Consider the following 23,453-nt stretch of genomic DNA (forward strand, 5'->3'; position numbering starts at 1 on the left):
CCCTGTCCTCAGTCAGGATGCGATGCAGCGTGGCCCTCCTCTCGCTGTCCTTCCTCAGCATGAAGAAGCCGGAGTCCTTCTCGTCGGGCGACGGCGGGGCGCTGTGGTCCTCGAAGTTCTCCACGGGGATGCTGGCGGGGGAGAGACCGCCGTGTTTTTTTGCCGTGCGCTTAGCGTGTTTGCTAAGATCGCTCGTTAAGCGGGGCGGAGAGATCGGTGTGTGGCCCTCGGGCGCCGGCGCTCGCCCTCTTACCTGAGGAACAGGGAGCGGTGACCTTTGACCTCGCGCTCGCTGTAACACTTGGTGCTGGGCTTGAAGACGAAGGGGTTGGTGTTGAGGTCGTTGTCGGGGGAGACGGAGCCGTACTCGCTGCTGCTGCTGGTGTCCTCCACCACCACGGGGACGGGCAGGGAGATGCTCCGCAGGTACTCTGCAGGACATGGGGGGGGGGGGGGGGGGTTACACAGAGACATGGAGCGCCGCCCTCCGCCAGGCAGGGGGTAGTTGCTCGCTAGAATTGCGCGGTCGGGAAAGCCTCCGCGCGGTGATCATCTCCCCGAGCATAGAGAGCGTTAAACTCGGCCCGCCGGAGGATGACATGAGCGCGGGAGCTCGAGCGGACTCACCTGACGCTGGCGTGAGAGCTACGGCAAGCAGAGAGGGGGGGGGAGACAAAAACACAAAGAGGGAATTGTTTAAAACACACAGCAACGAGAAGAGAACGCCGGCTAGAGCGTGTGTCGTAACGCATACAAGACTGTGTTTGAGATCGGACGACGTCGGCGGCCGTGCTGTACCCGTGAAGCTGCTCTTTCCCTTTTTTTTGCGGCTGGTGACGGTGAGGAACTCGTCGGTCAGCAGGTCCAGGGCGGTGGCCCGGTGGTCAGGGTCGGCCTCGAAGCAGCGCAGGATGAAGGCCTTGGCCTCCGGAGACATGGAGTCCGGGATCTCGGGGTGGATCTTGAACATGCCCACCTGTCGGGGGGGGGGGCAACAGGGCGTGAAGAGCACTTCTCCAAAGAGGTCACTGCTCACCCGTCAGTGAGAGGAGAGAAGGGGCGAGGTCACGGTTTTCGTTTGTGGAGGTGAGCCGATATCCCGTAGCTCGGGGGGAGCTGTTGTGTGACACCTGTGTCACCCTCGCGCAGCGCGCTCTCGTCCTGGGAGGATCCAGGTGGCAGTATAACCAAACATTTCAGACAAGGAACTCTTGGAATTCCCATCACTGCTGGAATGTGGACTCAGAAATGAGCCGCCCCTCCCGGAGGAATTCCAAAGGGATGATCAGGGAGGAAAAGTTTACATGTGGACTTTGGCCAATTGTTTTTGTTGGCCGGTGGTGCATTATGGGAAATATTTCTGATGACTTTCACATCATAAAGGGAGATTACAGATATGCAACAATGCTACAGTGCAGGTAGGGAACATGCACGGCTCTGTGAAACGCCTGTATTGACACATTTACAGATGTGCGAGCTTGCAGAGGTTTTATTCGACTTAATTGAATTAAACCGCATGGAAATTTCCATAGTTCTGGGCCACATCAGCATCACAACCCTAATACTCGACGGACCACCCTGCCGGATCTTTACTGTCTCTAATGGACTGCAGGTGTGCATGGGCGGCCGGCGTGATGCGGCAGAAGTGGGCAACTCTTTCCACGCGGAAAAAGCGGGGGGATACCGTAAAACGCACACAAACGTGCACACTGGAAAATACACCGTGTACTGGACATGTCTAAATGCGGTGCATAGACCCTCAACCCCGGATGAAAAGTTCAGACGTTACGACGGGTACTTTTCCAAGAAACAGAAAATGGAATGGAACGGCTTCCTGGTGAAAGGAGACCGGTTGTGTAAATTGACGTGCTTCATTCTACCCTTTGATAGGGTTTGTGTTCAGAAGGGGCTCTGACAGCGAGTCGTGTTGGTGACACTATGGAGGCCCACCTCTGGGGAGGGGGTCAGGACAGCCCATCTGATGTATGAACATGCTGCGGAGAAATAGGTCAACGGAATCCGACGTACACTCCAACTTTACTGAACAAAGGACTGATTGTTCAAGGGGTCTAATCATTTCAGTACTACACTGAACACAGGGACTTTACGAGAGCACTGGATGAGAAGTGAATGTGTACATATACAAGCTGAAGTTAATACACTAAACATGTGTGTGTTTAAGAATATTTGACCCGTGAACTCTGACCTTGAACATGGCTGCTTGTGGCTCTCCCAGCTCATAAAAGGGAGGTTTCCCAGTGGCCATTTCGATGATGGTGCAGCCAAGAGACCAGATGTCTGCAGGCTTGCCATAACCTCGGGGGCCTTTGTCGATAATCTCCGGGGCCATGTACTGCAGTGTCCCTGCAACACAATAACATTACAACACCGCGCCTTGCAAGGGACATTGTGGCATTCATGTCTGACCTAATTCTTCCAGAAGGAGGGCACACATCACACCAGTCTTACAATCACTCCACTGGTTACCAGTCCGTTTGATAGATTTGAAGATTCTCTTATTAGTTTACAAAGCACTCCATAGTCATGCACCTGAATACCTGTCAGGCATGCTTTTACGATTTACACCAAGTAGGTCCCTCAGGTCCTCTGGCACTGAACTTTAAACGGTTCCTGGAGCCAGGACCAAGAGACATGGGGAGGCAGCCTTCAGTTTTTACCACGCCAGCCTTTGTAATACCCTGCCAGAAAACCTAAGAATGGCTGAAACTGTGGGAACTTGAAGCAAGATCTTAAGACATACCTTTTTAATCTCGCTTTTATTATGTAGTTTTACCTGTTATGATTAAATCTTCAATTATTTATTCTAATTTACTGTTAATTTACTATCAATTTATTTTTACTGTTACCATCTAACATCTACTAATAAACTATGTTTTTATTTATTCTGTAAAGCACTGTGTGCTACATTTGCTTGTATGAACATGTGATACATAAACAAGTTGACTTTGAGTTTTGACAATATGCAGACTTTATCTTGAAACAGTTCCAGTATTCAGGAGAGGTTTTTATGCTCCTGTCGACTGCCAGATGATTCTCATAAAGAGGTCAAGCTGTGCTACTGGCCGCCACCATGCCCACACAGGCCCCGCCCAGTTCCCCTGTCCAGACCAGTAACATCAGGCCAGACACAAGTCCCTGATCAAAAAACAGCACTGAGATCGGCTAATGAGCTAAAACAAGATTAATCCTCTTGTTCAACGGGCGTGCCGGTTCACTTGGTGGTTTCGGCCCATGCAGAAACGCCCCGGGCTTTCACAATGCAGGGAAGGAAGGCTAGACGCCGCAGACACAGTCGCTCAGGCAGGCAGGCAGGCAGCAGCACGTACCGGTGAAAGTCTCGGTGCAGGGGTTGATCCCAGCCAGCCTCTTGGAGGTGCCGAAATCGGAGATCTTCAGTACTCCGCTGTACGTGTTGATAAGAACATTATCGCCCTGGGTTGAGAAGATGAGAACAGGGGGATGTGAGAGACCGAGAGGGAGAGAGAGAGAGAGATAGAGAGAGATGGTCACTCCCAAATACCCCACTAAGGACTAGGATAATAGTACGGCACTGGGGGGTGTTTACTTGTAAGCAGTAAACAGCAGGTGGGGGTGATACCCGCTCGGAGGCAGGAGAGCTGCCAAACCAAAACAAAATGATTAACATTTAGCTGGAAGGTTGATGAGGTCATTTATGTGACACTATTGTTTAATGAGGCGGAATTTAGAGCCCTGTGCCGGGTGTAGGAGGAAGACTATTGGCCTAAATGACTTTTCTCTGATGGCTCTATAATCAGTGTGTTTTACTGCAGCCGAGACATGTCAGGGGGGGGAGGGGGGGGGACCCACTTACACAACGATACAGGGGAAGTTCAAAAAAGGAAATACACTCGCCAGGAAACCACATGTATGCGGGTGTGAAACAGGACCGTGGCGGGCGCCGCCACGGTCGCGACGGTCGTCACCTTGATGTCTCTGTGGGCGATCTGGTTGTCGTGCAGGTATTTGAGGCCCTCCAGGATCTGCCGCGTGTAGAAGCCGATGGTGGGCTCGTTGTTCTTCAGTGGGCCCCATTTGGACCTCAGCAGGGCCGAGAGACTCCCTGACCGCCGCGGGACAAAGTACAGTCAAATGCCGATCTGTTCTTACTCACGGCCCCCAAGACGAATATTGACACGGTGATTAAGGCTCCCTATCATGTGTCATGTAATAGGATACAGTATTAGGCTACTTGAGTTTCTCAGGGTGAAATTGGGCTAGTATGTCAGTGCAGTGACTGAGTAGTAATGATACAAGCTTCACAACAACAAAGCACAGTGTCCTACCTCCAGGCACCTGCTCCATGAATATCTTAATGAAGCCATTCTCGCTGATCGAGCCCAGGTACTGCACGATGTTCTTATGCTTCAGGTGCTTGTGGAGGGCAATCTCCTCGTGGAGGGGCTGAGAGTACCTGGGCACAAAGCACACATCCTCCTCCGTTAGCTTCTCCAGGCTGTGGGAGCAGGATGCTCCCGGATAAAAAGAGGCGGTTGTGGAAGAAAGGCTCTGTGTGAGCAGCAGGAAGTCTGTTCAAGAAGCTCCGCTGAGGCGGAGGTCGCCGTGACTCAGCCCGCCTGCGGAGGTATTCAGCGCCTCGCCGTGACACACGGGGGCAGGTGGTTAGTGCGAGGACGTGTCTCTCAGCGCGGCTCTCACAGACAGAACTGTAAACACTGTGAAATGCTCGATATTTAGCAGAACGCGCGGCCCGTTCTCCATTGCGACGGCGTCTGGGCTGAGTGGCTTATCGCCGGGGAACTGGCTTAAGTGTTTTCTTAGGCGGAGACCGTGCCCCCTGAATTATTCACAGCGAGTCTCGACACCCTTAATTAGCGGCCTAACCGCTAGTGTATAACAATGGAGTCATCTCAGCCGTAGAGCAGTGCCCTGATTAGAGACGATTCAGTGGAACAATGAGGGCAGAAGTATTTGGAGTAGAGTTGGTGTTCGAACACCAGGCAGAGTGGTAGTTGCTAGGCAACACCCCCCCCCCCCCCCCTCCTCCTTCCTCCTCCACACACACACACTCCCTTTCATTGGTGAGACACTCGATCAAGAAGTGTATATGCATCCCCCCGGGGGAGTAATGACACACTGCGGGGAGTGAGCCGTGTGGCGTTCGGCGTTTCCACTCAACGGAGCGCACCTTTGATCTGCCAATCAAATTCCCTCGCTCTCAGGGAAACCCTTTGGTTAATTGTGCTGCCAGTTACCAGCGCTCTCTCACACACACACACACACACACACACACACACACACACACACACACACACACACACACACACACACACACACACACACACACACACACACACACACACACACACACACACACACACACACACACACACACGGGGCTCGGAAGGCATTTACGTAACAGGATGCAGCTGTTACATGCAGCCCCGCAATTTGAACGAACGAGTTAATGCGCGTAGCCCAAGCTGTATGGATGCGAGGTACAGCGCGGTGTTTGCGTTAGCGCTCTCGTTTGCGTTCTAACTACAGACAAGGGGGACCTCTCTGCGGAACCTGGAACCTTTCTCTCGAGGCGACGTGATCTGATAGGCCGCGGCTCCGTACTCACCTGCTGTCTCTCTCCGGGATCTCCTTGATGGCCAGTCGCACCTGGTTGCTGAGGTCGCGGCCCGCGTACACCACTCCGAACGTGCCTTTACCCAGAACCACCCTCTCGCCGTGCTCGTCGTACTCATAGTCGTACTGAGGAGCCAAGCACAGGAGACACAGTTTAAACAAGAGGCAGAAAATAAAAGCTGTGGTATGATAATGTTTCAGAGTTGTACAGGCATGACGGGGAGTCAGCAATGTTGGGTTGTACGGGTTCCAAACACTTGAGCACCACAGCACCTAGGTGAGCCCTGCAAGGCGTGGCCGGGATCGAAAAGAGCTCAAAGAACCTGTTGGAACATTTAATCTGAGCCACGCTTGTGTTGGACAATAAGAGGGGCGTGTCATTGTTTTGAGTAATTATTCACAGGCTGGTCCACCTCCCCCACCCCCACCCCCCCCTTCCTGTTGCACCAGAGGGAGAGCGGGTGGGTACAGGTGGGTACAGAAGGGTACAGGAGGGTACAGGTGGGTAAAGGAGGGTACAGGTGGGTACAGGTGGGTAAAGGAGGGTACAGCTAGGTAAAGGAGGGTACAGGTGGGTACAGGTGGGTACAGGAGCAGGTGCCTCCACCGCTCTCTGCCGGCTTCCATTGCAAAACAGAAAAACTATGGCCCATCCTTAAGTCTAATGCACTTTTTATCCGCTGTTCTGTTTCATTTTGTATGCTTCTGTAACACCCACAAAGTCCTCATTTTAAATAAGAATAAGAAATAATTGTAATTGACCTACCTGTATGTGAGTAAAAGTTAATAAAAATTACAGATAATAATGCAATCCTATTGGTAAACCGTTGTAAAATACATCAATATCTCTCACCTCCAAGGCGTCTGTGTCACAGTCTCCTTCCTCGGCACCTCTCCAGTCTTCCTCTGTGAGGCTGTTGACCAGGTCACAGAACCTGCAGGGACCGGCCAGGACAGAGGGACACAGTCGCAACGCTGCATCATGGGGGATGTACAGTAACTCATCAGCGTTGGTGCATTAGCAGTGTTACGTGCTGTAAGAACCACGTTCTCTATACATGTTTGCAATGTGTACCCACCTCCCACGTATAGATCAGATAACACTGCAGCTGAGAAAAAAACAATGTGCCCACACGCGCGCACGCACACACACACACACGCGCGCACACACACACACACGCGCACACACACACACACACACACACACACGTGCACACACACACACAAATGCTTGCACACACACGCCTGCACGCACACACACACACACACACACGCACGCACGCACACAGACGCACTGTGGGGCCTGCCAGGAAACGAGAGAACTCAATCACAGTCACACCAGTGAATCTGACTCACTGCGGAGACGATGGGACTGGATGTGCTTGGCTCTCCGGTGTGAGAGTCACAAGTCTGATCACACACCTCTCCAGTGAGTGGTGGGGGAGTGAACATTGGGACAGCTGTGAGCGGCATGGAGGAATCACCCAGGCACAGAGATGGACACAGACCTTTTGCAGTGCATCTCAGTGCAGAAGTAGATCTGGAAGTCCTCGGAGTTGTTCAGCACGTACAGGAAGGCGCTGCGCTCGTCAAACTTGGAAATGCTGAGGAGCGGGCGGGGAAATGATACAGTTAAAATGGGCGACTTCCCTATAAACTCTAAATAGCTTTCGTTCGACATTAAAAGAAAAAAAAACTAAAATGCTTTCTTTCCTTCTTTGCTATCAAGCACTTCTTCATTCTACTGCCTACGGTTCACTGAACCTGAAAGCATGAGTGTATCGCCATACCACGCACACACACGCAAACAGGCATGCACACACACACACACACACACACACACACACACACACACACACACACACACACACACACACACACACACACACACACACACACACACACACACACACACACACTCCAGTGTTTTGTGGGCAAGAGAACATTCTCAGCCAAGTGTACCCAGGCCAGGGTGCTGTGCAGGGACACAGAGAGCTGAGACATAGTGAGCAAGGACATAGACAGGGACTATATTCAGGGACATAGACAGGGACTATATTCAGGGACATAGACAGGGACTGTATTCAGGGACATAGACAGGGACTATATTCAGGGACATAGACAGGGACTATATTCAGGGACAGAGACAGGGACTATATTCAGGGACATAGACAGGGACTGTATTCAGGGACATACACAGGGACAATAGGCATGCTGCTGCTACTAAGGCTGCTAGGAGAGCTGCCATTGTCACCGCAAGCTCTGACTGCAGGGTGAGTGGGCACCAAGAATGAGATGTTCCCTAGCAACATCTCGGAGAGGCCCTCAGCGCATGTGAGAGAACAGTCTGTCACTGAGGGAGGAGGGGGGGGGGGGTGGGGTGGACATGACATAATACAGTCATGAGAGCCAGGCACGCTGAGACGTTACATCACCCTTAACACGTGGCCTAGATAACTACTTTGGGGAACGACGGCGACTTGACCGTACAGCAAGTGTGTATAGAGTCCAGGTGGGGATCGAACCACCGACCTAAACCAAAGAGAGGTTCTCCAACCTGTGGGCGATATTTGGGCTTTAATGTCGCTCAGTGTGCGTGTGTGAGTGTGTGTGTGTGAGTGTGTGTGCGGTATAATGCGTACAGATGCGGGATCACTCACCTGACCCCTCGCACTGAGGTGGCGCTGAAGTTCCACTCGTGGATCCCCTTGTGCTGCTGGACGGACAGACAGACAGACAGACAGACAGACAGACAGACAGACAGACAGACAGCAGATGACATGACCAGGACTGACAGATCTAAACCCAACTGATGACCTGCCAGAGCCGGTCACACTGTAGACAGATAAAACAGACAGAGAGCCCTGCTGACAGACATGAAGGTAGACAGACAGCACACAGACAGACAAAGAGACAGACAGACAACAGGAAAGCAGACTGACAGACAGACAGGACAACAGGGAACACAGACAGACAAAGAGACAGACAGACAGGCAGGAAAGCAGACAGACAGACAGACACACAGACAGACAGCAGGAAAGCAGACTGACAGACAGACAGGACAACAGGGAAGCAGGCAGACAGACAGAGGGACAGACAGGAGCGGTTAATACCTTGTCCTCGGGAGCCACATGCCAGATGGAGACAGTGTTCTCCTCCAAGTCCTTGTTTATGGACAAATATGACGGCTGGTACACTTTAGTGGGCTCCAGAATCAACACCTTGGGAGAAAGTGACAATATATGTCATAAGAAAGCGTTTTGCTCATCTGGGCACACAGCTGACGCCATTGTAATGGTTTCAAGTAAGTAAGCCTGGAAGGAAGGAAGGAAGGAAGGAAGGAAGGAAGGAAGAAAGAAAGAAAGAAAGAAAGAAAGAAAGAAAGAAAGAAAGAAAGAAAGAAAGAAAGAAAGAAAGAAAGAAAGAAAGAAAGAAAGAAAGAAAGAAAGAAAGAAAGAAAGAAAGAAAGAAAGAAAGAAAGAAAGAAAGAAAGAAAGAAAGAAAGAAAGAAAGAAAGAAAGAAAGAAAGAAAGAAAGAAAGAAAGAAAGAAAGAAAGAAAGAAAGAAAGAAAGAAAGAAAGAAAGAAAGAAAGAAAGAAAGGAAGGAAGGACGGAAGGAAGGAAGGAAGGAAGGAAGGTACACTGCAGGTCTTTGTAAGGTCTGTCCCTGACACATACTGGGAACCGGACGGAGGACACGTCTTTCTTTGTGCCCTCCACCAGGATGTCCATCCAGAAGTCCACCAGTTCCTGCTTGGGGGCCGGCTGGTCTGTGGAGGGCTTTTTGAAGTGCTGGTAAATCAAGATGGTCTCCACCAGTGAACGCAGATACCTGAGGGCGGGAATATGGAACATGGCTTTAAAAGCCTATGTGCAGCTACATTTGCTGTTGAGAGGAAGGGCTGGAAACAGGAGGAAATCCGCTCTATGAAGTTGTCAAAATGTAGAGCCTTAACTGACAGAGACCTAGTGTAGTACATGTGGGGGGGCTCACCAGATCGGGGCCTTGAGTTTGAAGAGCTTCTCAGAGGCCTGGATCACCCTGTTGTTGTCGCTGGCCAGGATGCTGGCCCCCAGGAAGAAGCCCACGTCCCAGTAGCTCTGGAGCTTGTCCAGGCTGCCCTTCTTACCCAGCAGGCTGCTCAGCTTCACTCCTACCCAAAATCCCAAGGAAGCGCTTGTGAGATGTAACACGTAATAGGCTCCATGCAACGTTTGTTATCAATGACCCACTTCGATTCACTATTACATGGAAATGAAACGCGAGCTGACTGTTTTGACTGATAACAGAGCTCGTAGCATCTGGCCGTGCTGGGGGGAAGCTGTAACTACATGTCCTGCAATGCCTGGGGCGAGGGGGTGGGGCGAGGGCGTGGGGTGGGGGATGGGGGGGCAGCATGGAAGGTGTAGGTGGGGGCTGGTTCCCAGGAATGCCTGTCTTGTTTCTCACATTCCTTTGCTACCCTGAGCCTAAATTTCAGGGAAAGAGGATTTGGAAGAGAAGCCAAACGGCAGCACACTCGCTTCCTGGAGAAAAGGAAAACGAGACACACAATCACATTTTTTATTTACATTAACCCCTCGCATCAGAACGGAAGTCTCTATTCTCACCCTGGCTCCCTTTCTACAGAAGTGACTCATCGGCGGCCTTTGTTGTTGGCGTAAACATGCAAGAGCGCATTAGTCACCACCACGGATATTGTTTTCCCTGAGGATATGAGGATAATTGCTGAGTTGGGAGAACGGTCAGTGACTCAAGAATCTCTCTGCTGCACTAATGGAATGGGGCAATTGCCAAAGCCAAAAACCGCACGCACAGTCAGCTCAAAACAGCGAATCAAATAGGCACAAACAAAATGATTCATGGTCACTAATACCCACCGACTTTCCGCAGCTCGAAGGAGCCGTCAAACTGGTGCCCTGCGGCTAGGAGGAGCACGGCGTAGTTGATCCCGGAGTGGAGCGTCGGCTCTGACTCGAACCCCTTCTTAAACCTGACGGCAGAGAGGCAGGCGTGTCACCGACGACTACAAGGGACTTCTGCTTCACTGAGCGTCCCGTAAACGTGATTTTCATTTCTTTGTTGGCCTTAATGAGAACTTCACAGCACCGCCACCTCCTCGTCAATAACATCCGAACAATTAGAGCAGTATTGAGCTGGGCGCACAGAGCCATTTACTAACCCTACTCAGCGGCACGACAAAAACAACTCATTTTCTTAATGAGCGATCTGTTCCACTGGGGGGGCAAGTGTGAATAATACCAGCAGCCTCTCCAAAGATATGATGTCTGGAACGGAGTGGCAGCCCGGTGGGACTTCTCCTAAGCAGTTGTCACATTTAATCGGCAAATATATGAGGCATACAAACTATTTCAGGAAGAAAGCAATTAAGCTTGTTTTATTATGGCTGTGCTGTTCTCAATCAGTTTCTGTGCAACACCGACGGTCATCGACAGGGGGGAGGGGGCTCCTCTAACTGGGGCGGATTGGGCGTGCGAGATTGGTCACGACTGTCCCGTCCGTTTCTCACCAGTGCGTGCCGCTGTCTCTGCTGGCCGTGTCGGTGAAGTGCGTCTCCAGGAACATGTCCTTGTAGATGCGTCCCACCAGGCAGTAGATGTCTGAGGCCACCTGGTCATCGGCCTCTACCAGGGGCAGCATGAGGTCCAGGGCCTTCTGTCTGTCTCCTGGGAGGTTCCTCCTGCACGCACGCACACGCGCACACACACACACACACACACACACACACACACACACACACACACACACAGAAACATAGTCAGTCAGTCAGTCAGTCAGTCAGTCAGTCAGTCAGTCAGTCAGTCAGTCAGTCAATAAAAGCTCTGATCTAACACTATTCTAGAGGGTCACCCAGTATCTTTCCCTGGGCGTCTTATCTGACTGTTTGAGAGAGCTAATGAGAGAGGCAAGTGGATAAGCAAGTGTTTTGACTTATCCATGTGCAGCGTGAGAGGGAGAGCACACTGTGCTTCTGTGTGCGAGCGTGTGAACGTGATTCAGTGCGAGGGTGTCTCTCTCCAAGGGGGGTAGGTAAAAGAGCATGACATGAATAAGCATCAGTGCATGTGTGTGTGTGCGTACTGCGCCACTGTGGGACAGTGATTCTTGGCAGAGGGGAGCCATACAGAGTCTAGATCGAGTTCAAGCGGCTGACCACGGTCCCTGGTGGCTCCGGAGAAGGAGAGAGAGAGAGAGAGAGAGAGAGAGAGAGAAGACAGAGTCAGGGAGACAAGAGCATTCGGCCAGAGAGCAACGCTGCGAAAAAAAACAACAGCAACCAAGCACTTAGTAGACCCATTACCAATCATCCGTCAAGATTCCACTGCTTGCTCAGTTGAATCAGTCTACTCTCATCTTGGATCCTAATGGAATTGCTTTAAAGTCGCACAGAAACAGACGTTTGAGATCATCTAACTTCCGTAGTTTGACGTATTTCCGACGCAAACAAGCTATGAGGGTGGGACATTAGTTTAGAGGAATTTGATTGGAACATTGCCAAGTGGACGGGTTTTAAGAACTTTAGACAGATTCGATAGAAGGACAGCGTTGATTGACGGGTGGATGTCGTGAGAGACATTAAAATCTAATGTACCTGTTGTCGTCATTGCACGTGACCTACTGTTTTCCAGGAAGTAAGAAATTATATACTTTGATATAAGATTACAACAAAAGTAGAATTTTGTAATTTTTTTGGCATACATCGTTGAATAGGTGAACACTATGACCAATTATGTGAACCAAAATGGGACAGAATGCTGTTTTCATTTCTGTGCGACTTTAATAAAGCTCTAATTCATGTCTCCATCTATACTGCCTGCCTCATAGAAGCCTCAGCTTCCACTGCTTCGTTCAGAACAGGGCCATACCATGACGTGCGCTGGACGGAAAATCGGCCCGCCGTGGGCAGGGATTATACTGATCCTCAACAGAGCATATAGACCCATGTTAAATAACGCATACAAACCAGCAACTATTTCCATGGAGTCCTTCCAGAGGTGAATGGGGCTGTGCTCAGGGAGAGACTCGGACGGGGCTATACTCCTTCTCTCTCTCCCTCTCCCTCCCTCTCAATTTCTCCACTCTCTCTCTCTTTTTCCAGCTCCCTCCTCACACCAGACCGCTGCTCTGGGGGGCGGGTGGGGGGGGCCGGTGGCGGGCTAGCGAGGCTGTGAGTCAGCCCGCTCCGCTCTTGCGACAGGCGGAGGGAGCGTGCCTCGTCAACGGGCCGGGCTTCCCGCTGCCGTTTCCCTCCGCCGGCTTAGCCCAATTACTCGATCTGCTTCGGCCTGTCGGCGGCTTCCGACGAGGAGGCTCCCTTTCGGCTCCCGCTCTCGCGTCGCCTCGTAGCCACGGCCTTTTTCGCCGAGGCGGGTTCTGAACGGCTGAGTCATGACTCCCGCCTCCACAGCAGCCGCCGGTGAGGAACTTCGGGGGAGTTGGGTAAAGTGCAGAGAGACGCGCTGCGCCGGCTGTAGACACAGAGACTCATTGCGACCGCCTACACCCCCCCCAACCCCCCCAGTGTGATTTTAGAAATATGCTAAGCATGCATGCAGCTTTCTACACACGTCTGTATGTTGCAAAAATACAATAATCTTGAATAATTCCCGAATTTCCCCAAGGGGAAGTATTTATCTATTTATCTATCTATCAAAATAAGGACCCTCCCCCCACTCAGGCAGCTATTTAGGCGAATATTTCTTCTCAAACCCTGCTATATGAAAGAGTGTCTTGTTTTCTTTCTGCGGGAGTCAGTGGCACCGTGAGAACGGCTGGAGGTTCACAAGAGAAGCAGCATGAGGAAAAACAAGCAATTAAAAGCCAGGGTGCTCTACATGCACGCATGTGTGTGTGTGTGTGCACGGCCTAATCTGAGCACAGCCACAGATGTTCTGCACATGCTATGGCATGTGTGTGTGAGTGCTCGTGCATGGTGTGTGTGTGTGTGTGTGTGTGTGTGTGTGTGTGGGGAAGTCATACTGTAGATCTTACCGATTCAGTGCAAATGCATAATGGAACTTCACATGAGGATGCTCCATAGGGTCAAAGGTGGGAAGCTTCTCCAACGTCTCCACCAGCTTGACGATGGACTCATAATCCTATGGTAGATTACACACAAGCACAAGCCAACACGCCACTCGATTAAAGATAATCTACCCCCCGACTGTCGGATGCGATGTCTGAAGCCTGAACGTCAGTCCGTCTCTGTGCCACAGAACCAAATCATCACAGTGTTGAGTAGTGAAAGTCTTCCTCACACCAAACGGTTTCAATAATTGAATGTCCTCTCCCGAGGAATATTTTAGTTCAGTACATATTTACTTTATCCAAAACACATTGAATAATTCAGCCTTGTTGTCATCATGAATGCATGCTGTGGAGGGCTGCCCAGGGCGCGGTGGAGGGTGTACAAGAAACTGAGCAGCAGCGCAGAGCACAGATAAAAGACTCCGCTCCCCGGGGGCCGCAGCCTGAAGACCAGACAACCAAAGGTCCGGCCCAGGTCCAAAGACCTCCACAGGCCCTCCCGAGTGGGGAACGGACCCGTCTGAGCCCCCAGCGCAGGGAAGCCCGAGCTCTGTCCACCCTCACGCAGTAGTATCCCCGCCAGCTCAAGGAAGGAGGCGGCGCCCCCACGGTACCTGGATGTCCCGGTAGGACAGAAGCAGATTGATGACGATGTCGGCGGAAAGGCACTCCACGTTGTCCAGCCGGTGCTGGATGCGGCCCAGCTCGGCGGCCAGCTCCATGCCCGTGAACAGCTCCCGGGCCTTGCGGATCTCGTTGAGGATGGTCTCGCGGAAGTATTGGCTACGGCAGGGGAATGGAAACAGAGAGACTCATTAAGATTTGATGAAACAATTAGTTCCTCCTTTAAGACCGCATGAAGGCGTCGTTTCTGCTACCAACCGATTACTGTGTTGTGCTTTGGCTTCCTGTGGAAATGGAGGAAATGAACACACTGTACACAAAAAAAAAATAGAAAGAAAACCAACATAAATAAGTTATGATACTCATATCACTGTATCACTGTTCTTCAAAGGCATCAATTCATATGCATAAGTATCTTTTATTTTATTTTATTATATAGGACAGTGTAGGTAAGGTGGGAGAGAGGGAAGGACATGCAGCACATGGCCGCCAGGCGGGATTCAAACCCAGGCCTCTGTGGACTAGCCTTTACAGAGCGTAGGACGCACCTTAACCCGATGACCCGCCCAATGCAGTAGCATCTTAAATCTGACCCAGTCTTGACCCTCTATTTCTCAACAGTGTGGCCCAGGTAAACAATGTGGGTTAATAATAGGCTTCTGACAGCTGAATGTCTAGTTCATCACCAATGTGTTCCCCTCCAATGTATTGTATTTCTCACTGCACTGCCGGGTGGCATTCTTCCGAGAGACGTTCATCTCAGCAGATCCCTCTGCTTCTGAAGGATGAGTCACTTGTTCATGGAAGATGAGGCCAAGATGCTAAAAAATGGCTAAAGACTCATGTAAACATTAAAGGGATAGTTTGAAAATTTGGACAAAGAGCCTCATTTAGGACCTACCCATAATGTTGGTGATTGATTTTCAGCTGATTCCATGTCGTCTCTCGTTCCGGTGTTCACGGCATGCTAGCGCAATCGAATTGGCAAGCATTCAAAGAAAACTCACTTACTATATAAACACTCCAAGCAAGTAAGCTTAATACTTAGCCAGATAAACTAAACTCCTCATCAAATCAGACATATCCCTTTCCGACGTGGCCATTGCAACCTGTTGTTGTGTTTATAGTAAGAGAATAGTCTGCTCTGTTCGTTGTTGTTGTGAAGACAATAGATCCGGCTGGTTACATATTGCGCCAGCTCTCTATTTACACAGAGAGCCATATACTGTAAGTCTGAACAAACAAATGGATTCAACGATAGTTGGACTTCAAAAATTATGGCATAAAAACCTAAATGAGCCCCCGACAGGCTGTCCTCATATTTGATTTGGGTGCACTGTGGAGTGGTTTATAAGTGAGTTTTCTCTGAATGCTCGCCAATTTGATTCGATTGTGCTAGCATGCTGTGAGCGCTCGAACGAAAGACAGCATGGAATCAGCTGAAAAGGTTCTCCATCAATCAACAACATTATGGGTAAGTCGTAAATGAGGCTCTATACCCAAAATTCCGAACTATCCCTAAGCCAAAAGACTGTTTAAAACAGTGATTTATCATGCAATGAAAGGTTTTTTATGGACTCGTACCAAGTAAAGTAAAAAGTAATAATAGAACAGAAGATACACACACCAGGTCACATAAAAATAAAAGCACATTCCCCTTGTTCCTCGAACTCAACTTCAGCCATTTATCTCCTCTGTCATAGAGTATGAGCGTAGGTTTCATTGTATGAGCGCCACAGCTATACTAGAGGTTGGCGTTGATGATCACCACTCAGGTGGGCTATGGTAACCCTGTAGTCGCCCCCTTGGTACTTGCACCTTGTTCACAGAATCACACCACTCAGCGTTGAGGTTAGAGATGACCCCTGTTTCACTGCAGCGCTGAGATTCTAGCCCTGGGAATCCCACAGCAGAACATTTCGGCTACAGCTCGAGTGCTCGGTACTTGTTCGGTAAGGTCGTGGATCGGCCGAGCGTTTTTACCGGTGAACAAAAGCACCACTTCTGTTGTTTTGAACTGCAGGAGGGGGCTTGGATGCGATTCTGCGCCTCTCTGTTTTATTTTGGGCTCATCTGTGCGAGCGGCTGTGGACCGCTCCCGAAGCGAGCTGGGCTGAGAACAGTTCCTGCTCGTAGGCGTTTCGCTGCGCTTCCGGCACGCACAGATGCGCCCCCCGCCTCAGCTAACGTCCGGCGGATCCACGACCCAACAATTTTACCGCCCGGTGCGACCTGTACGGGGTTCTACCTCTGACCTCTCGACATCCGAGCCCTGCGGACTCACCAGGAGTTGGTCTGGGGCACCTTCAGCAGCTGGATGAAGCGCTCCAGCAGCGGCATGCAGATGGGCCCCAGCAGCACCTCGAAGCTGGGCTGCATCAGCTCCGTCAGGCCCTTCATCAGGCTGCTCTCGCAGCAGTACACCTTCCCGTGCGGCGTCACCATGTACGGGATGAAGGTGTAGTTCGCCGAGCACGTCTGCGGAAACAAACGGGGGGAGTGGAATCACGCATGAGGGGGAGATCGGTGTCACGCGCAGAGCCGGACTCTTTGTCAAAGTCGAGTTTATTTATATACTGTAGCACATGTTCGTATGAGCAACCTGTAGGCTAACACAATGCTTTGCAGAATACAGCATGCCTGGAAAGTATTCATATCCCTTTACTTTTTCCACATTAGTTTTGTTATGATACAACCTTATTCCAAAATGGACAAAATTATTTTTTCCCCCTCCAAATTCTACACAACAATACGCTTTAATGACAAAGTGAAAAAGGTTTTTTAAATAATTTTTGCACATAAATATCACCTGTGCATATGTATTCACACCCTTTACTTAATTTATTGAAGCACCTTTGGCAGCAATTACAGCCTCAAGTCATCTTGAGTATCATGCTACAAGTTTGGCACACCTATTTTTTGTACATTTTCCTATCCATTGTTCTTTGCAGATCCCCTCAAGCTCCATCTGGTTGGATGGAGAGCGTCGGTGCACAGCCATTTTCAGATCTCACCAGAGACGTTCAATTGGATTCAGGTCTGGGCTCTGGATAGGCCACGCAAGGACATTCACAGTCTTGTCCCGAAGCCACTCCTTTGTTCTCTTGGCTGTGTGCTTAGGGTCGTTGCCCTGTTGGAAGGTGAACCTACGCCCCAGTCTGAGGTCCAGAGCGCTCTGGAGCAGGTTTTCATCAAAGATCTCTCTGTACATTGCTGCATTCATCTTTCCCTCAATCCTGACTAATCTCCCAGTTCCTGCTGCTGAATAACATCCCCAAAGCATGATGCTGCCACCACAAGCTTCACTGTAGGGATGGTATTAGCCCGGTGATGAGCGGTGCCTGGTTTCCTCCAGACATGAGACTTGGCATTCAGGCCAAAGAATTCAATCTTGGTTTCATCAGACCAGAGAATTTTGTTTCTCGTGGTCTGAGAGTCCTTTAGGTGCCATTTGGCAAACTCCAAGCGGGTTGTCATGTGCTTTTTATTGAGGAGTGGCGTCCGTCTGGCCACTCTACCATAAAGGCCTGATTGGTGGAGAACTGCAGAGATGGTTGTCTCCATATAGGAATGCCGGAGCTCTGTCAGAGTGACCGTCAGGTTCTTGGTCACCTCCCTGACAAAGGCCTGTCTCCTCCGATTGCTCAGTTTGGCCGGGCGGCGAGCTCTTCGAGTCCTTGTGGTTCCAGACTTCTTTCATTTACGAATGATGGAGACCACTGTGCTCATTGGGACCTTCAATGCTGCTGAATCTTTGTACCCTTCCCCAGATCTGTGCCTCAATACAATTCTGTCTTGGCAGTCAATTCCTTTGACTTCATGGCTTGGTTTGTGCTCTGACATGCACTGTCAACTGTGGGACCTTATATAGACAGGCGTGTGCCTTTCCAAATCGTGTCTAATCAATTTAATTTACCACAGGTGGACTCCAATGAAGTTGTAGAAACATCTCAAGCAAAGGTAATTTTGAATGCTTATATATGTGATATTTTTATTTGTTTATTTTAAATACATTTGCAAAAATTCCTAAAAAACTTTTTTCACTTTGCCATTATGGGGCATTGTGTGTTGAATTTTGAGGGGAGGAAAATATAATTTAAAAACAGCTATATAGTAAAAAAAACAAAAAACAGATAATAGCTGAAAATCTTTAAAATAATTGAAAAAGACAGGGTGGATGCATGCATCGTGTTTTTATGTTTGTTTATCATGCTTGGTCATGTTTTGATGACCGATAAAAGATCTGTAAAATTCCCCAGTGCATTGCAGGGTTAAGTTAGATCACTGTGTTGCATGGGGAGGCACAGTCTATTTCCTGTTGTTAGCCAGTTCCAGGTACTGATATAACGGGTCAGGTTAGTAGACAATGGTGTTACTGTAACAGACGTGCCCATGACAAAAGCTGTCCTGAACGGCACAGACCCGGGGATCACAGCTGGCAGATCCACATCAGCGATGACGCTCTGAAGAGCTGTTTAACTGACACTGCAGCTCAGTCACAACACCCTTAGGACGGAACCGGCTCCATCTATCCTGCCTATGGAAATCAGTTCAAACACAGTCCACCTCCGGCTTGATTTGCATGTGGTATTAGTTGATAGGGGTGAGAGACAGACAGACAGAGAGAGAGAGAGGGAGAGAGAGAGAGAGAGAGAGAGAGAGAGAGAGAGAGAGAGAGAGAGAGAGAACCAGGATAGTTTAATGACCTCCTATCTACCATTACTTACTATCCGCAAATGGACAGATGTCAACCGACTGATATATGAGGCTGAACGCTGACCAATGTGAGACTGTATACAGGAGTGTAGGGTTTGGCTGACGAGTATACCAGCTAACAGCTGCATCCTAACCGTTCACACTGTTTCTATTTTCATCTCCCTGTTTCACTCTGCTCTTGAAGAACACCCTCTGCCTGCCACACACACACACACACACACACACACACACACACACACACACACACACACACACACACACACACACACACGCACACACACACACACCAAGAAGAAGGAGCATGCAGAAAACAGCTTCGTCCTGTGCAATATTTTTGTTTTATGACATCACAAGTCATTGTGCCTAACCAAAACAATAGTTAGGTCTAGACGGGCTGCTAAATCCTGTTCTATATTTAGCTGTTCTGTGTGATTCATCCATTTGTGGATCTCGTGATGGTGCATGATAAACTAATACCTATTTTATTGGCTTGGTGCCATTGAGACTCCCCCTACAACACGAGGCCTTGGCAGCCATGCTGGCAATTGTGAGGTAATTCCCGACGGCTGGAACGACGTCCTAAGAGGAGACAGCGGAGAAATCACGACTTGTCTCTCTGTCTGACAGCGTTTAAGGAGCTCGGTATCACAGAGAGAACGGGATTATAGCCCGGTGATCTACAGAGGTGGGGACAGATGGAGCAGAGAGGCACTGATGTCGTTAATCATTAGCTTCATTGCTTTATGGCTGCTCCTCCAGTCATAAAACCATTGAGGAAGCTGTTGTCCTTATTAGCAATAAGCCGTTTTCGCCATTCATGCCCAGAGGCAAGAGATATTGGACCTTAGTCAGAGCATCTATGATGTATCAGATCTGTCAGGGTGTTGTTGCTGTCGCACTGAGGGCACTGCGTGGAGAGAGAGAGAGAGAGAGAGAGAGAGAGAGAGAGAGAGAGAGAGAGGGAGACAGAGGAAGGGAGAGAGACAGACAGAGAGAGGGTGGGGTGAGAGAGGGAGATTGACAGAGAGAGAGAGAGAGAGAGAGAGAGAGAGAGAGAGAGAGAGGGAGGGGAGGGGGGGGTGGAATGTCACAGAGTACACGCTGGCTGTGAGTGGTAATCAGTGGTCCTCACGGGGCCCTCAGAGATCAGCCTGCTTCCCGCAGCACAAAGCCACCTTATTCCACGCCGCAAAGCCACTTAAGGGCCTCTAAGCCGGAGCAGGGCAGGACCAGGTCACCATCTGCCCTCCTGGCTCTTCGTGGCACACAGCGCCCTACCGCCTCAGCCTCCAGCTCTCACACCAGCGACGGAGGGGGGCTCTCACCTCGATGGGGGGGGGGGGGGGGGGGGGGGGGTCACACACATACACACACACGGGAGCAATAAACTCCCTGGCTCGGAGCCGACACACCTACATGCCACTCGATAAACACAGAACACTTTGTAGCTAATCAGCTTCCTCAATCAGCAGCAGCCTGCCTCTCCGACAGCCACCGGAGTGTCGCCATGTCTGACACGTCTGGCTGTCGCTCAGATCAGGGGGAGGGGGGGGGGGGGCAGGAAACCCAAAACGAGAGGCGAGACTTCGCCCTCTCTGCTCTCCGCAGCGGCACGGGCGACGAGGCCGCCGTATCATCTGAGGTGAGCTCTCCCGGAAAAACCCGGAGCAAAATGTGCACGCAGCAGAATCCATGCTAGAGGAGGATAGTGGAGGAAGAGGAGGAAGAGGAGGAAGAGGAGGACCGGAGAGCGGCAGACAGAGAGGTGTCGGCACGGAGAGGAAAACGTGGCTTCTTGCAAAGTAACGTCACGCCGCAAGGGTGCGAAAAGGAAAAGTGCGATTTAAAAAAGTGCAGGGATAGATGTGTGAGAGGTTGTGAAAGTTGTTTACTTACAGTGTTCTTCTGGCAAATGATCTCCTGAAAGAGAAGGAAGGACATTTTCTTTTAGAGAAAGGTGAATACGACATTGTGTTCCCCTGGCTGAGGCTGTGGAGTGTATTCCCTTCATGCACTTTCAAAGGCTGTTCTATGGAAAAGACGAGTGGAAATGCGCCGTGACTGACAAGGCTATATATACACAATGGGGTCCCTTTAGGTCCCAGGCAGAGCTAAGCTATTTTTTAAAGAGCTAATCTCTAAAACAACTCTATTTAAAAAAAAAACTCTATGAAAACTCTATAAAAGGTTAACTTGTTCGCCATAGAGACCCCAAATAAGATAACTTTTACAGTCTAGCAACTGCATCCTGATAGTGATCTGCAGAAACAGGATGAGGGGCAACAGAATATTCTGCCAGTTTATTTGCAAGTGTGTCTTTATATAAACTGCTGCTATATGTATTTATTTCAGTCTATCAATCTGTATATCTGTACGTAGCTACATCAAATAAGCTGACATGTGTCAGTGATGACTTTACTTTGGAGTGTTTAGTAAGCCTATATCTTGGTTTGCGTATATAATTGATTGAGTTCTTCCTCCACAGCTGCGAGGTTCTCTCATTATGCAAACCAGTCAGAGTTGTTTACTGAGCGCCGCCTGCAACTCCGGGGTCTGAAGGTCAGAGGTCAGACGGCACAAGAGCAACATCATCACATGCAAATCCCAGGATGAGTCACACTGTCACAAACAAGCTTCACCCTCATTTCAGTGCTGCTTTTACGAAACTGGCTAATGGCTCCAAGAAATGATTGCAGCATCCAACTGGACTTCATTGTTGATGTCTTTTTCTTCATTCGCCGATACATTTTTCGCACCCCCACCTTACGAATCACATCATTTTCAGTCGGAATCACACGTGTTCTTCTGCCTCCATCACATCGCTAACGGGTTTACATGGTAACACAACATCAACGACAGCCATTGAGCTGTCCTCTGTACTTTCACCGCTCACCTTAAGAGCCATCAATATGGTACATGTGAGATGAAAAAATAAACAGTGTCCATTCATGCATGTGCGCTCGTGTGCGTCAATGGCTGTTGTGTGCGTTTGGTGGCGTGGGCGTTTGTACCTGCAGGGACTGGAGTGAGTCAGAGTTGGTGTCGCAGTAGAGGATGATGTTGTTGGCCATGCTGAAGCTCTCCCTCACGCCCAGGTGGTAGAAGAGGGAGGGCTGGCGGAAGGCGTCGGTCATCTCCACCACGGCGATGTCTGCGGGGGAAACAGGGACAGCCGTCAGGTCTGGACGTTACCGTGGGCAACACGCTGCTCTCTGAAGGGCGGCGGTTGCAGCCCGAGCGGTCAGTCTCTGACCGAGGGAGCCGATCGCCGAGTCTCTCCCACCCCATGCTTTTTTTTTTTTCTCCTTTCACAGGTAACTAGGTCACAGGTTCTACTGGGACATTCCACCAGAACATCTGCAGAGTTCACCCGAGGTGGGCTCCCCGGCTCGGCTCTCTCTGTCTGACACCGCTGACCGATAACGGCACAAACACAAAGAGCGCCGTGTTAACACAAAGGTAATGACGGAACAGCGCGGAGAAAGATAAGATAGCGCCCCGGCGGACTCCGCCTTCCCTTTTCATGCGCTTCCAAGTTTCCCCCATCAGTGTCAACATCATAGTGCACATTTCATACAGCTTAACACACATCCTTTGTTGTGGGTCTCTCGCTCTCTAAACCTTCCTCTTCCAGTCCTACATAAAACTCAACCAGCGTGTTGCTGGTGGAGGACCGAACGCTGGAACTGATATCCATCGGGCGGCCTGCTCTAATGTGTTATTGAAAAGTGATTGGGCGCAGCCACGCAAAGCGGACGGCCCCCACTGAGGTGGGCGACCTGTTTTGGCAGGAAGACCTTTTCATCTCGGTGGGTGGGGCCGCCCCCCGGGAGATGGAGAGCCCCTCCGTCTCTGACAGCATATGTAAATGCCACCAGGAAGTGCGTTCACCTCTCCAGGCTTAAAGGCCCTGTTCACCCCGCCCCCCCCCCCTCCTCCCCCCACACTGCTACATTGTCTACATTGCCATTGTCCTGTAGGAAAGAACGCAGGCAGGTAGTCAGGTGTGACGCCAGTCCCTTGGCTGGGTTACACCAGCTGACGTCAGAGGGCTGAGGTGAAAGTACATGTTTTTTTGTTTGTTTTTTGGAGTTACAGGTCCTCATTCCCCCCCCCCACGCTGACTCTATACCCCCTGCACCACTTGCACACGACCTCTGATTGTTCCACATACCTCAACAGCACACCCACTGAACATTGTACCTAACACTGCTCATCCACCACACTACACTCTTCACTCTGCACACTCTGTTCTGTATAAAGTAGGTGTATTGCATTTGTGCCTCACCCTTTTCTTATCGTAATTTGCACACTGCATTGTATTTGGTTTGCAGTTTTTTGTATTTGCAGTCTTTTCTGTACTGTTTTGCGCCGTCATGTCTTTGCACTGAACATCCTGTCCAGTCCTGTCCTGCACCCTGTCCTACTG

The 23,453-nt window shown here is 50.2% G+C and overlaps 1 protein-coding gene across 4 annotated transcripts in view; it reads right to left on the reverse strand.

The window, feature by feature from the left end:
- Positions 1 to 23,453, reverse strand: part of map3k5 (mitogen-activated protein kinase kinase kinase 5) — a 38,819-nt gene that overhangs the window by 6,889 nt on the left and 8,477 nt on the right. For all 4 annotated transcript variants that reach the window (XM_084439775.1, XM_084439774.1, XM_084439773.1 and 1 more), the window contains exons 2-23: positions 22,036 to 22,175; positions 20,921 to 20,944; positions 16,593 to 16,786; positions 14,299 to 14,467; positions 13,649 to 13,755; positions 11,166 to 11,336; positions 10,516 to 10,628; positions 9,629 to 9,788; positions 9,313 to 9,466; positions 8,748 to 8,855; positions 8,295 to 8,350; positions 7,143 to 7,238; positions 6,488 to 6,569; positions 5,627 to 5,760; positions 4,326 to 4,453; positions 3,966 to 4,102; positions 3,348 to 3,453; positions 2,207 to 2,364; positions 799 to 976; positions 628 to 645; positions 254 to 431; positions 1 to 131 (exon numbers count right to left, since the gene is read on the reverse strand). The exon at positions 1 to 131 is cut by the window's left edge and continues 38 nt beyond it. In XM_084439775.1, coding sequence (XP_084295901.1) covers positions 1 to 131; positions 254 to 431; positions 628 to 645; positions 799 to 976; positions 2,207 to 2,364; positions 3,348 to 3,453; positions 3,966 to 4,102; positions 4,326 to 4,453; positions 5,627 to 5,760; positions 6,488 to 6,569; positions 7,143 to 7,238; positions 8,295 to 8,350; positions 8,748 to 8,855; positions 9,313 to 9,466; positions 9,629 to 9,788; positions 10,516 to 10,628; positions 11,166 to 11,336; positions 13,649 to 13,755; positions 14,299 to 14,467; positions 16,593 to 16,786; positions 20,921 to 20,944; positions 22,036 to 22,175 — 2,742 coding nt within the window. The remainder of the gene's footprint in view (positions 132 to 253; positions 432 to 627; positions 646 to 798; positions 977 to 2,206; positions 2,365 to 3,347; positions 3,454 to 3,965; positions 4,103 to 4,325; positions 4,454 to 5,626; positions 5,761 to 6,487; positions 6,570 to 7,142; positions 7,239 to 8,294; positions 8,351 to 8,747; positions 8,856 to 9,312; positions 9,467 to 9,628; positions 9,789 to 10,515; positions 10,629 to 11,165; positions 11,337 to 13,648; positions 13,756 to 14,298; positions 14,468 to 16,592; positions 16,787 to 20,920; positions 20,945 to 22,035; positions 22,176 to 23,453) is intronic.

Source organism: Borostomias antarcticus (assembly GCF_949987555.1).
Source record: "Borostomias antarcticus genome assembly, chromosome: 6".
NCBI lineage: Eukaryota > Metazoa > Chordata > Actinopteri > Stomiiformes > Stomiidae > Borostomias > Borostomias antarcticus.